Source organism: Phoxinus phoxinus (genome assembly GCF_949152265.1).
Source record: "Phoxinus phoxinus genome assembly, chromosome: 7".
Taxonomy (NCBI): Eukaryota; Metazoa; Chordata; class Actinopteri; order Cypriniformes; family Leuciscidae; genus Phoxinus; species Phoxinus phoxinus.
In genome coordinates, this window is record NC_136882.1 from 22,560,381 (window position 1) to 22,575,775 (window position 15,395).

Sequence of the window (15,395 nt, forward strand, 5' to 3'; positions counted from 1 at the left end):
GATATGTTGTGATGCCTTGATTAAATGTGAACTAAATATTTGCATACAAAGGTCCCAAAACGTATGCCAAAATGTCAGAACTGATAAGCTCCTTTTTTCTTTTTCTTTTAAATACTATGAATATTTTCTTCAAATTGTAACTTTTATTGGCAATTCAATTGTTGGCAACTCTTGTAAGAAATGCGAATTGTCATGCACGACTGAAAGTGGCACTGTTTCCGCTCTGCTTCTTTCTTTTTTTTTTTTTTGAAGATTTATTTATTTCCTGTCATGCTAGAGTGTGTTATCATAGCAGCAGCAGATTTCATGGTTTACCAGCTACAGAAACATTTGAAATAAATATACACATAGAAACGGTCTTGAATTGGACAAATAATAATAATAATTAAAAAAAAATATTGCTTTTTAAAATTATTAATAAGACAAAATGTGATTTTTGCATACATCTGTAAATTGCCACTGATCTTTATCTGTATGCTGCGACCATGGCTTGTTTACAAATTAGTCCAAGTGAATTCACAAAAATGAAAATAGTGGCTGACAGAATTATCACCTGTCTAAAGCCTGTTAAGTATTGATAAAAATGGCTGTTAGTGTGAAGTGCACTATATTTTGCAAGAGCTGGTTGTTTAAAGACATTTAAAAACCATTTAAAGACAAAATTCTTTAAAGAGTTTAAACGTTTGTATTGTTTTTTAAGAGTCTATATAAATATATGTGCATCTACTGTAGCTTAAAATGTAGAAGTTGAGAAGCTTAGATTCTGTGGAAAAAAGGCTCGACAGATCAGTTCCTCCACTCTCTCCGATGGTGCAATTACTCTGTCGAAACATTCACAAGAAACATATATAAAAAGCTGCTAACAGACAACTAAATAAATAATGACACAATAGTGAAATATGCGGAAGAACACATCTAAATGTAGTGTCTATGTGAACTTAAACATTTTGCGTTTTATAGACATTTTATAAAAACTCAGTCCACACTGAGTTCAACTGAATTCAGTCCATAACTTGAAAAGACCTGTAACATTTTAAAATATATTGATGTAATGGAATTCTAGTTTGATGTCTGCCATTTTGTAAACAAAATAAATGTAAAACATTATTTTACTGAGGCATGTGCTACTACAAAGCCAAATAATGTAAGAAGGGAAGTTGTCACCGGGCCTACACTCTTATAAAAAAATGTTCAATGGGGTTCTATACTGTATACAACTCAATGGTTTTATGACAAAAAGGTTTTTTTAAGAGAAATGTCTTAAATGGTTAAGAAATGCTTAAGATGGTTAAGGTTAAGAATGGAAATGGCTAAAGCAGACTAAAATGCAGTGCCATTGTTTTGTCTCAAGATATTATTTTTCAAAGTAATATTTTTTTAAAGGCACATTTATAAAAGCTACTTAAAAATCCTAATTTGAACTAAGGCCTAATCCTGGCTTAATCTAAACCCTGTCTGTGATACCGGGTCTTAAATTTTTATTTATGTAGGTTTCTACTTTAAGTGTGTTTACGAGCTGTTTAACTTATAAAACTTAATTACAATTAAAAATGAATTCAAACCAAATTAATTCATTAAAACCAAATCTATAATGATCCCATGATTGGAACCCCTAAAAGGTTCTACATGAAGCGCCTGCCAAAACCTTTAAGGTTCTATATAGAACCTTTTCTTCTAAAGGCCCGCTCACACCAAGAACGATAACAATAAAGATAACAATAACTATATTAGGTAACACTTTATTTTGATAGTCCACTTTAGACATTCTACTAACTTTAAGTAACTTTGCAGGTACAAGTCAACTAACTGTCATTAGAGTATTAGTAGACTGTCTGCTTAATATTTGCTGACACTTTATTTTGTTGGTCCTCCAACAGAAATTCTACGGACTATAAGTAACTTGGCAACTAAGTCAACTTATTCTCCTAACCCGAACCCTAACCATAATCTACTAGTCTACTGACAGACAGTCAACTACAGTCTACCAATACTCTAATGAGAGTTAGTTGACATGTAGCTGCAAAGATACTTATAGTTAATGTCTAAAGTGTTTCTTAAATGACCTTACTGCACATTCGTAAAACATAATAAAAGCTCATGAGATGATACAGAGAATGCAGACATAAAGTTCTCACACTTTTCTTCTGGCACGATCATTTTATTAGCAAAATATCCCATCACTCACTGTTGTGCCCAGGTCACACTCAATATTGAATGGTTTAAAACGCAACTGTCATCATGTTTTGCTGCAGGACAGCAGTTGTGAGTAAATTTTCTGTTGCAGGAATGTAATATGAAGATTCTACTAAGGAACATTTATCCTTATAGCAACACACTGAAAGTAAATAGCAGGCACGGCAATCCCGGTACAACCATATATATTGTTGGTACAATATGCGTCACACGGCTAAACGTGTAATTATTTTCAAATTCCTCCCTTCTTTTAGTCTACACTACAAGGCAAAAACGGAATTTGCTATTTTTATTTTGAAATAAAAAAAGCTCCGTCTTCATTGACAAAAACGCTGTCTCAGGAATGGAAAGGAGAGAAAAAGATGAATTTTCAAACAAAAACGTATTAACGCATGCTGCAGTTTTGTCATCTGTTTTTTTGAGGGCCATTTACACGACACCATTTTAAAAACTAAAAATGGAAAACTTTTTACACGACAACAGCATTTTAGTGGCCTGAAAATGCAAACTTTTGTTATTGTCTCCATGTAAACTACAAAAACGCTTTGTAGTTTTTGAAAATTTGTGAAAAAGCTGTGACGTCATGCGAATGCATATTACATGTTCAGTCTATAGGTGTATACTATTTCTTTACAATGAGGCATTGCCAACTACTTTTATGGCATGTATGATGCAGCATTTTAATCGTTTTCGCAGATCAGCGTTGTTGTCTGTAAGCGAAAAACTCAGGAAGAAGAAGAAAAAGGAAAAGAAGTATGATTAAATGCTTAAGCTCTTTCAAATTCTGATTGGCTGTCAATGTTTGTATTGTTCATCAGCTGGAAATTTCTTTATGAAAGGGATTCTAACTATATTCTTCTCTGCCATTGTCGTTATACTATACTAGGTTGGTATTTGCTTCTGTTGAAGCCATCAACCCGCATTAGTTCATCTTATTTTTAAATTAATCATGTTTAACAATGGAATTCCTGGTGAAAAACTACATTATGCATGACGCTGTTTAGAAAATTTCACCAATCAGAGAGTTGAAAAAAGCAACATGATCCAAAATAGCTCTTTAGCTCCGCCCACTCCCAAGAAGGACTGCGAATGACGTAATCGAGTCGATCTCCCTATGCTTTCAAAATAATGTTTTTTATATGCATATTTTACAATAAAATATATTGTTTTTATAATCAACATTTGTAGTTTTATATTTCTCCATCCTTTTTAATTTGATGTTGTTCGCAATGCTTTCTTTCCCTCACTAAATCCGTTAAGTACACAACCTTTGTCTTTTTGTCCGATTTTCAAAAATGGTTTGGTTCATATAGCTTATAACTCTTTAATGAAGACTATTTTTAAATCCCTTTGGGAAAATGAATGAAAATCCATGGTCCGTCTGAATACTCAATTCTGATTGGCTGGAAGGTGTGCAATAAAACTGTTTAATGCACAGGTAGTTCCAAGTCAGTTTAAACACCATTTTAACACGCCTTTAATGCACTGCTTTCATAAGCTGTGTTTCCACTGTTGGGCCAGTGCGAGCCAGGGCTTTAAACGGACTGTGCGGGGCTAATAGCTAATTTAGTTAATACAATTTTAACAGAAAGGTTGAACTGTGTTTTCAGAGCAAGGATATTTTTCATAAAATGTCACCTTTTTTAAAGTGCATTTTCATGCAATTTATAATTTGACATTTCTGTTGGCCAAAACTATGCTTTAATTATTTTTGTGTCTGACTGATGTATTGTTCTTATTTTCAGCCAATCAAAAATGATAAATGACAGATTTTGTTATTGCTATTTTTCTTCAGTGTCAGCGATGCACAAGCAGCCAGCACTGGTGCTTCCTGGAGCTGTTCAGATGAGGATCAAGAGCTCTCAGAACAGTACTGGAGAGAGACTCAGCCAGACAAAGTCTATGGTCTTACCAGAGCCTGACACACTACAGAAACCTGTGAGCATGAGCGCAATCACACGGTCCAAGACCAATTCAATGATTCTATGCCTCTCTGTCTATCCATGTTGCATGAGTGCGTGTAACTTCATGCACCGTGGTATTTGCAGCTTCCTGTTGCGTTGGCTGTTTTTAGAAACACAGACACAGAACAGCAGAGGGCAGGCCAGCACTACTGCACAGGGCCGGCTGCTATTACTGCTGGGATTTTCATCAAACTAAAGCTAACACAAAACATAAAATAAACAGCTTAATAATCTGCTTTCTTGTTACTATAATAATCATTTTGTGTGGTAGTATGTCAATTTTTATTATAAGAAAAAAACTTTCCCTAAATTCTAATTTTAATCAGAATTATGATGGAAAATGAAATTTCATTCAATATTAGATGTTACGTAGAAATATGTAACATGCATGTAAAATCAAATTTAGTGCAGTGACTGTATAAAGCCAAACCGTTCGCTGTAGGAGAAATCAAATGGTCTGGTAGGAAATAATCTGTAGTTTTATAGAACATTTAAGAAAGATCCATGTGTGTTACTCAAAAAATAATAACAATAATAAAGAAAAATATAATATTAAATTATTATTTAATAATTAGTCAATTATTATAAATTTGAAAGTAAATTACAAAACATTTTTGGTCATATGATGGTCCATAATTTCATTCAGGCAATGCATGCTCTTTGTTTAGATCAACCGTCACCGGAGGAACCAGTCTCAGCATAACATTGATGGTTCTGTTGGGCCGCAGGTATGATCTGTCGTACCTCCTCCGCTACCACCATCGTATACAATTGTTTTTTTTTATATGGGAGCCAGAAGAGCCTGCAGTAAATGATTTACGCTCACAAAAGTTAATAATATAATGATTATTTTGAAGAATGAAAATCTGAGCTGTATAAACAGAGTTTAGTGTTTCATTACACAAGAAATGGGAAGCATGGTTCCAAAACTTTTTTTTTTTAACCAGCAAATTAACCAATAAAATAAATTAAAATGCAGCAGCCAACCAGAGTGTTTTTAAGCTACTGTAGTTTATTTTTTTTAATCTGGAAGACTAAATATTTTTTTTGTGTTTCTGTTCTGTTACAGATTGTTTTAAAAGGAGAATATTTGAACAAAGCCAAAATTGGTGAAGGAGGAAAGAAATTACGGTTTGTCTGTCTCTATCTATCTATCTATCTATCTATCTATCTATCTATCTATCTATCTATCTATCTATCTATCTATCTATCTATCTATCTATCTATCTATCTAGGTCACAGTTTATTTTGGGGAACAGATATTCACTCTTAACTACGGGTTTTAACTCAATAAACTCCTATTTTACTGCGTATTACTAGCTAGTAAGGTAGTTTCTGTTGTGGTTAAATTTAGGTATTGTTAGGTATTATTGGATAGGATAAGGGATGTAGAATGTGGTCATGCAGAATAAGGCATTAATATGTGCTTTATAAGTAATAAAAACAGCCAATATGCTAGTAATATGCAAGCTAATAAGCAAGTAGTTTGGTGACCATTTTTCACTATTAACTAAAGTGTTACTCAATTATTTTCACAGAAAAAACTGGACTTCAACCTGGGTTGTTCTTTGCTCCAATCAACTATTATTCTATAAAGAGAGCAAACAAGAAGCTGTTGCAAATTTGGTAAGACCACGACATATATTTGCATACACCCACTGCACCTGTATTTAGGGGAAAAAACAATGAACAAATGTTTGTCAACTGATAAATGTTACCTTTATAATAAAATAAATACTTGAATAATATGTAAACAGGAAAATAAAACAAAAGAATTGAACGAGTTGCTACAGTTGAGAGTTAAGCAGCATAACTGTTAGCAACTGGGTGGGGAAACATAATGATTTCCATATTTGTCTCAATTCTTAACTTTGCTTTGATGCCGACTATTTAAAACACTGCTGAAAAAAGAAATACTTATCATGCACGGGACTTTACAGCCATATTATTATTCTGCTGATTTGAGCAGCATGTTGCAGTGATCGAGAAAATGAGGTAGAGAAGAATAGGTTTACTACCTTCACATGCTTGTCATGCTTGTAAATGGTATGTCGAGGCCATCGATGGGGTCAACTCATATTAGTTTCAACATCACTCATGGTCAAGTGGCCATAAAGCCCCCGAGCTCTCTGCCATTTCTTAGGGCGATACACACAGAGGTTATCAGGATGAAGTTAAGTATTTTTGCCACCTCATTAAAACCGTAGGACTGTATGAAATGCCTCTTTACGTAGCTTAAAAGCCTGACATGGAGCTTTTTTTATTTTGATTATTTTAATACAAAGCAATTGAATATAAATGTGAAAATCTCCTGACAAATGTCATCTATTATTATAAAATGTTTGATTTAATAGGCGATCTGTCCTGTATCAAAACATTGTGTTCGTAAATTGTTTATTATTTCACAAAGTCACGTAAGACATGAGAAACGTGGTGTTTCTATTAGTATCTTGGCAAACATGTTAACGTAATTGTACTTTCTCCACAGAAACCAGGTGGTAAAGCAGATGGTGTGGATCTGTGTGGGGCTATTATCGAGTGGACAACCGAGAAATCCAGTCGAAAGAACGTGGTTCAGGTAGGACAGTCGAACACATCGAGCCAAAGTTCATTCTTTCATCCATTTTATCATCTGTTAGAACAGGGAAAACGGCTACACTTTACAGTAAGGTTTCATTAGTTAACATAAACTGATAATGCACTAGTTAATTTCAACATTTACTAATACATTATTAATATCAAATGTTGATATTGTCTTTTTACTGTACTAAATGAACAAATACAGTAACAAATGTATTGCTTAAGGTTAACTAACATACATTAACTAATGTTAACAAATGAGACCTTATTGTAATGTGTTACTGGGAAAACTATTCAAAACTAATAAATGCACCGTAATCTCAATAGCTATATAAAACAGATGCGTATTATCGAGTAAATCTTAATAGTCAAGATTTGCCAGAACTGCCATCGTTCTTCATCTTGTGTCACAAGGTTTCACTTCTAATAACATCTTAGGCTTCGTGCTTCATCTTTAATAATCTATCCTTCCTTTTTCAGCTCAAACTTTGTAAGATCACAGCTTAACCAAACTGCTCAATACATTTATGAAGTCTCAAAGGATTGAAACATCTACAAAGAAACCTAATTGCTCAGTGAGCTTAGCGTCCACTTTCACCATGCAGGCTTGATATTGTCTCTTGAAGCTGGTGTCATACCTCTTAAAAACCCTCAAGAAAAAATACACAGTCTTTTATCTGCATACCAGTGATTGGATGGATCTTTCAGGATGCAAAGTTCTTTAACATCCAAAAGCATTTCCTGACATTTCTGTCCAGTCATTGTTGTCTCGAAGACTTTTTATTAGGACTTATCTAAAGCGAGATAATCTTTCGCCTGGTGTTTTTGGGTGCGCCAAATGCTTATCAATAGATTGATAGCAGAGTTAGCTCTCATAATGAGGCAAAACGAGGATAAAAAGCCGATTTCTGATCTCATTGCGCACTTATAATATCTTATCACCGCCACTGTACTTGCTGTCCAGTATTTTCCCCAGAAATCTTTTTTTTATTTTCTGCAGGAGAGATTAAAAAGGCATTAAGCAGTAATCTTAAATAATCCCAAACTCTCACACAGAAAAAAGTGCTTGTAATGATGGTACAAGCCATTTCGTAGTCTGCCACCGCTGTCAATCAACCTCAACCGGGATTAGAAATTAGTGTGCAGGCTCGTTAATTCAGCAGCGTGGAGAGTTAGATTTGCAATCTGTGAGGCATTCAGCCGAGGTCTCGAAGATCTGTGAGGCTTAGAGCAAGACAAAACACTTGTGTCAGATTGAGGGATAGTTGTGATTAAGGAAGTTCACGTTCTTTCATTGGAGGTTTTGATCAGTGTCTTAAGCATCTGGAGTTGACTTTCATTCCTTTTTGTGCTTCTGTCACTGCTGATATTAACCTTAAACGCTGGTGCAGATCCTTATATCTCTACTAATACCAGGATTACAGCATTTATCAGTTGAAACTTAGCAGCCTTGAACCTCAATCACAACGCTGGAGGTGCTTTATTTAGCATGTTTGCAAATTAACATATTTAAAATGGCCATACATTTGGAAATTGTGCACCAAGGGATTGTGCAAAAGTTTTGGGTTGGTAAGATATTTTTTAAAGAAAGATCTTGCGCTCACCAAGGCTTTATTTATTTGATCAAACATACAATAAACACAGTAATGTTGTCAAATATTATTACAATTTAAAATAGCTGTTTTCTATGTTAATATATTTGTGATGGCAATTACTTCAGTCTTCAGTGTCACATGATCCTTCAGAAATCATTGGAATATGCTGTTTTGTTGCACCAGAAACACTTCTTGTTGTTATTATTATTAATGTTGAGAACAGTTGTGCTGTTTAATATTTTTGTGGGAATCGTGATACTTTTTTTTTAAAGGATTATCTGATGATTAGAAAGTTCAGCATCTGTTTGAAGCAAAACACATTACAGATATCTTTAGTGCCACTCCTTGCTGAATAATTTAATTTATTTTGAAAAAATCACCAAACTTTTGACTGGTAGTGTCAAGAAATCGTTCGTATTACTGTGATTTAAGTCAACAAGTTAGTAAAAGAACTAAGACTCTACTTCACTAGAAATTCTCATCACGGTGTTGTTCAGCAGTTTGACACTCACAGCCTTTCTGGTTCATTTAAAAGGGTTATGAACCAAGGGAGACATATGCATTTATCACTTTCAAAGCTCCCACAAAACTCAATCGGTTTTCATACGCACCGATGATACTCTAGTGCTTCTGAGAACACCATGTTTCTTTTAGAGAAAGACCACTGAAACAACAGATTTTAGCCTGTGTGGATTTAAACACATTTATGCAAATCACATCAAATTCAATACAGAATTAAAAGTATGACTGAACCCTCACAACTTCTAATTTGACCATTTGAATATTCAGATTAACAAATTTCAAACCAAACCCCAAACTTTACTCAATGGACAGTTAAAACATTGTTCAAAATATCTTCTTTTGTTTTACGCAGCAGAAAGAAAGTCATGCCGGTTTGTAACCAGCATTATTATTGTTAAATAAAATAAAAAATAATAATTATATGATGAGAGAATTTAAATTTGTTGGTAAATTAACCCTTTACGTCTTACCTGTGAGAAAAAAAAGACACGTTCAAAATATTATCATTGTACTAAACAACCCACGGAAAAGTATTATCTTCCAAAACATTCATCCTGAACACCAAAGTCCTTTCTCACACAGCCTATCAGTTTTCAGTGCAGCAGGAAACAAAAAAACGTCAGACAATGGAAATCCAATTCTCATCGCATCCGTGTTTGCGTCACCTGCGTGAAAAAGACTATCAAATCCAGCAATCCTGTTACACAAAAGCGACTGCACTAAGACCTTACAACTGCCTCGTATTATTGACAATAGTTGCCTGACATGAGTGTTTGAGAATCAAGAGGAAACATCTGAGGCTGATTGAAATATCATATTCTGGCATGTGGCGTCAAGCTGGAGAGACAGCAGAGCTAAATCTCATACATTGCACTCTCCTTTCACCTGACACACACACACTTTGAACATGAATTAAAAGGGGGAATCCTTTCCAGACAGGGCGAACAACATAAATTAATAAATAAATCCTTCCTCAAAAAGTGGGCAGAGAATAAGCAGCAATTATGAACCAATTTGTACTGTTTGGAACAAGGCCAGTGGAGGTTTATTGCAATGTTTATAGGCACTGTGCTAAATAGCATGTGGTTGATGTCCATACACCATCTCCTCAACTGTCCGTGGAAGTGAAGATCTTTGGCCAGGCACTGTCAGATCTCGTGTCTCATGCACTCGGCACCTTTCGGGCATGTTTACTGCAGATTTTGACAGACTGACAGGCTTACAGTGAGTAGGAGAGATCTGACTCTTCAAATGGCTTGCCTAGAAGGACCGCTAAGTATCTTGCTTTTGAAAGGACACTTTACAGAATTGAGCTAATGAAGTGATGTTTTGTGTAATTACAGAATGTTGTTTAGATTGTCACTCACTGCGGTACATGTAAACAGGCTTAACCTGACTGTCACGGCAGTGGAACACTCAATGCTGGACTTACTATCAAAATATATTTGATCCAAATGACATCAAATTGCAGGCTACAGGCGTAGCGTATTTAGCCATTTGTGAGCAATGTTAGGACAATGCAAGGTCTGTTTTTAAAAAGTACTTTAAATGTTGACATTTCTCTTTCAAATTTTTTTAAATCTCTTCATTTAAAACACTTTTCACTCTCCTAATTTTTTTTATGAGACATTATTATTATTATTATTTACCATATCTCAAATGATGTTTATAGTATTAGACTAAAATAAAATGGCTGACATAATTCAATAATTGTCACCCTTTTTGCACAAAATTACAGTTAAATCGGAAATGACACAATACATTTTGTGGTAATTTCAGTACAAAAAGTTTAATTGAAGCTATTAGAAATTGTTTAGATTATTAGATTTAAAATGTAATACATAATATTATATGAGAAAAGGGTAAAAAGACATTTGAAATGTAGTAAATGATTTATGCTAAAAAGTTGCGAATACACCCTTAATGTCACCTTTAAGTTGAAAAATCCACTCCTGTGATATACAGTACAAGAGTCTAGTAGAAAATAGACATTGTGTAGTTTCAAGCACGTAGATATTAAATATATTACTGCACCTCTAAGCTTTCAACCACGCAATATTTTTCTTAAGACCACTTTGCAAGAGAGTTGAAAGAAAGGTATTTGCTTGCCCTCAAAGCTGCTTACATTGTATTGAGCGTTAATTTCAGTATTCAAACAATATACTTTATATTCTGTAATAATCATGGGATGAACGGAAGGATTTGAGATTCAGACAGCAGATTACAAAGGAGATTAGAGCAGCAAAATGACGCTCTCTTAGCAAGAACATACGATTTACAACGCCTCAGTACAAATAGTTATTGCCCAGAAAAAAACAAAGAATTCCCTTTTTTTTCTTTTTTTTTTCAATTTAAGAGGGTTTTGAACCCTAATTCAAACCAACCTACAAAACCACTGCTAGAGAAAACACATTGTATAACAGTACTTTTGACACAAAAGCTCTTGTGACATCTTCCCCTGGTCGCTTTTATGGATCATTATTATGTTATTTCTCACTTTGGATTTCAATTCAGCTGTTCAGTTGTGGAAGCTTTTGTATTAGCAAATTACAACTCACAATTTTAATCAAATCGACTGATGGTTCAATCCTTTACGAGAATAGCTCGCTCATTTAAAATTGCAATCTGGTGAATGTCGGTTACAGAAACAGCATTGCCACTCGTGAAACACTTTACGAAGATTTTGTTTCTGTCATTGTTGTTATTAATATTTTTAATGCGGCCTATGCAGCCTAAGCCATTGAATTAAACATTGTGCGTGAGAAAGCATCAGGGGAATGCAGTGCATCTTCCTCCATTCCCTCTGATTTTGCTTTTGTTTTCTCTGGGAAGCCAGTAGCTCTCTAACCCAGACCCATCTCAGGAGTTGTGCAAAATTGGAGATAATTAACCCTACTATCTAATGCGCTTCAAAGTTGAGTTGTGTCTTTATGTAGCTTTCAAATTAATGTTTAATTTAACAGCAAAACACAAATGTTAAGTCACAAATGGCATTCTGGTCTTTGTACTGCTCTGCATAATTAAACATTAATGAAGAGTCAAAGTGAGAGCCCAGATATTCAAATTCCTCCTCATTAAACAGTGTGATTAAAAGCATAGGGCTTTTATATGTTGTACTCTTTCTTATTTCCACTCACACAACACAAACTTTCTACTAGTCCCAGTTTTCCAATCAGCTACTTTTCCTGACCAATAATATTCTTTCACAACATTTTAAAAAAAAAATTTATTTTGTGTCGTGGTTGTTATTTTTAACAACATTGATAAGAAGTTGTCTAGCTATCCAGGGCTATTTTTACTGGCAGTAACAAAACACTGAGATTTTCTAATGAATTCGCCAATGTTAAATACAGAATTGCAATGTTATGTAATATTACACTGTAATGGTCCTATTGAGTTACTTTCGCTTATATTTAATGCACAAAATAACAAGTTTAAGTTGAAAGTTTAATTTCACATACACAGTGACGCAAAGACAGTGAAATGTCAGTGCATTTGTAAAAAGTAAGAAGAAAAAATATGTAGCTACGGTATTTAAATACAAAATAAATATGAGTTCACGGTTAGGAGAAGAAAGATATGATTTTAGAAAAATATATACAGCATTAAGCCCAGTGCAGCAATAAAATCATAAATATTGCAGTATGAATTGTACAAGATGTGTTGTGTAAGCTGCCCATAACAGCATTAAATGTCCATAGAAATATGTGGACATACTAAAAATATTGGCATTATATCTATGGGCCCTTCTTTTCCATGGGCAGCACCACATGCAGAGATGAAACATGGCATAAATTATGAGAGCTTGATTCCAGGGAGGTATTGGTGAATATAGCAATGGATAGTTGGAAAGATGATTATAATTTTTTAGAAACAGGGGACAGAACTCATGACTCATCAGCTAACGCTCTCAGATAATCTTCATGAAATCAAAGACCAATGTGACGTTTGGTTTTGAAACAGCTTGATTTACAGGATGTGCTATTTTGAAAGACGTAAAAAATGTGTTTCAGTTTAACTTAATCGAGCTTTGGTGTTGAATTTATTAAGGCTGGTTTGGCTTTGAAATACTATTTGAATTATTTGATACATCGCGTGCTGGGTTGTGAAACATTATCAGTGCTGTCTTCTGAATCAAAGTGGAACGGCAATACGTCAGTGGCTCATTTAATTTTGAATGTCCGAAAAGAATGTTGTGTCACATGTATAAAATATCTGTCGAATCTGCATTAAAAGGGGATCACTGATACTGCACGAGCAAAACCAGAAAGAGATGTGAAACTGCCATCTGAAAGTTTCTTATGACCTGCAGCACAAATATCCTTCATCAAAGTGGGTCTGTTTCACCCGTTCAAACCGCCAATGAGGATTCCAACAAGTCCACCCCACTCCAAACTATTACTGTCATGTCCGCAGGCACCCTCCAGGAAAGAAGGAGCTTCAGAACAAACATGCTCTCTCGGATGTTCCACTCTGAAGAATAGAGGGATCGCAAACACACTCTGACAAGAATTGTGCCCCTAACCATTCCCTCTGTATTCACTCCATCCCCAAAGAGACTGCGTGATTCCCCCTGCCACCCTCTCTCAAAGTCAGAAAAGTCTGTTTTAAACGGGGAAAACTTTGGACGTCTATGTGTAGTGACTGTGTGTGTGGGGGGGAGGGGGTTGTGGTGTGTTCTGTGATCCGGCCTGGTATTTTTAGAGACTGACCACTCTAAAATGATTTTAGGTTTTTAGAAATATGCAGTGTCAGCTCTCTTTAAAATAACAAGTATCTCTTCTGTGCAACGGTATTTGACAATTCTGACCTTAGCGTTGGTGTTTGCTTGCATTCTTCTGGGAATGCCACTTATTCTATGCGACTGTGCCATGTGACGTTACGCCAGTCTCGAGAAATAAGTCTAATGTTTAGTCAGGTATCACACTAATAACTTGTCATCTGAAATTTCTCAGTTCTCATCTAACTTTTTCCTATAATGTTTATTATTGATTTACAATGGAATTTAAATAAATAATAATAAATAAAAAATAATATATCATATATTTATATTATACTTTACCGTTCAAAAGATTGGACTTGGTAAGTCTCTTGTGCTCACCAAATCCACATTTCTCTCATAAGTCTCTTATGCTCACCAAGGTTAAAACACTTTAAAACCGTAATATTGTGAAATATTATTGCTACTTAAAAAAACTGTTTTCTATGTTAATATATTTTAAAATGTAATTTATTCCTGTGATGGTAAAGCTGAATTTTCAGCATCATTACTCCAGTCTTCAGTGTCACATGATCCTTTAGAAATCAGTCTAATATGCTATTTTGTTGCTCAATAAACATTTCTTATTATTTAAATGTTTTGTTTTGTTTTTGATGAATAGAAAGTTCAAAAGAACAGCATTTATTTGAAATATAAATATTTTGTATCATTATAAATGTCTTTACTGTCACTTCTGTGCAATTTAACGTGTCCTTTCTGAATAAAGGTATTAATTTCTTAATAAAATAAAAATACTGCCCCCAACTTTTGAAATACTTTTTTCCTTCTGATGTAAACCCAATATTTATTTGGTTACACAGAAGAAAGATAAGAAAATGCCAGCAATAAAATATCATACTATTTTAGATTTAGCTTAAAACCAAATATGCAAAATCGTCAATAGTGTGGAGAAGGTAGACACATTTACAAAAATAATTGTTCTGTTCAATTTTAGGATTGTGATACAGTTTGATTACTCCGTTTATACACAGGTCCGTTATGGCAGACAAAGAACTTGTTCACACAAAGTTTGCCAGCTGTATTTGTTTGAATGCCACTCTTTCAATTTTAATTTCAACCCTCTTTTACCAACAGATAACCACCCTAAATGGTCAGGAGTTTTTGCTGCAGGCGGATCACTTTCCAACCATCTGTAAATGGCATGATGCCCTCAAGAAAGCAGTGGACGGTCTGGTATGTCATTTCTTAAAAGACAAAATAGCTTTTTGCACATTTTTACTTTAACATGGACTGATCTGGGAAGTGACTCTTTACCTATACTTTATATGAAGGGCTATATTTAAAAAATTGGAATAGGTAAAAAAATGGTTAAATACACTAATGATAAGCATCTAACACTGGTATAAATGAGCAATATTTTATTGATATTATTTCTGCATCTATCTGATGAATCTTTTATATGATGTTGTGGTTTAGTCGAGTGGAGCTGGAGGCAAGAGCTGTGGTAGAGCGGCCCTAAACAGATCCAACAGTACAGAATGCTTGCCCAGAGGAACCTGTGAAGCCACCAAACCTAAACCAAAAGAGACCAAGTCTGAACACAGACGCTCCATCAGTGAGTAACACTTGTGTGTGAGTGTGTGAAAGAGTGAGAGAGGTGATAACTGGCAATCAGCACAGAGAGTTCAGAAACCGTGAGTGTGTCGGGGTTGCAGCCTCGCTTCACCACTGTTTAATATCCACATTAATGAGATAGCAGTACAGATGACAGTCTGTTCAAAGACTTTATTTCTCCAAAAGAAATTTAGGTCATATTTTACC

General features: G+C 34.6%; 1 protein-coding gene across 12 annotated transcripts in view; it reads left to right on the forward strand.

Annotated features, from left to right (window-relative positions):
- arhgap15 (Rho GTPase activating protein 15) overlaps positions 1-15,395 on the forward strand; it is an 84,077-nt gene that overhangs the window by 49,128 nt on the left and 19,554 nt on the right. For 6 of the 12 annotated variants that reach the window (XM_079619881.1, XM_079619885.1, XM_079619887.1 and 3 more), the window contains 7 exons: positions 3,989-4,131; positions 4,826-4,885; positions 5,227-5,288; positions 5,696-5,783; positions 6,646-6,735; positions 14,709-14,807; positions 15,051-15,189. In XM_079619881.1, coding sequence (XP_079476007.1) covers positions 3,997-4,131; positions 4,826-4,885; positions 5,227-5,288; positions 5,696-5,783; positions 6,646-6,735; positions 14,709-14,807; positions 15,051-15,189 — 673 coding nt within the window. In that variant the 5' untranslated portion in view covers positions 3,989-3,996. The remainder of the gene's footprint in view (positions 1-3,988; positions 4,132-4,825; positions 4,886-5,226; positions 5,289-5,695; positions 5,784-6,645; positions 6,736-14,708; positions 14,808-15,050; positions 15,190-15,395) is intronic. The other 6 variants (XM_079619890.1, XM_079619891.1, XM_079619882.1 and 3 more) reach the window with 1 other exon arrangement.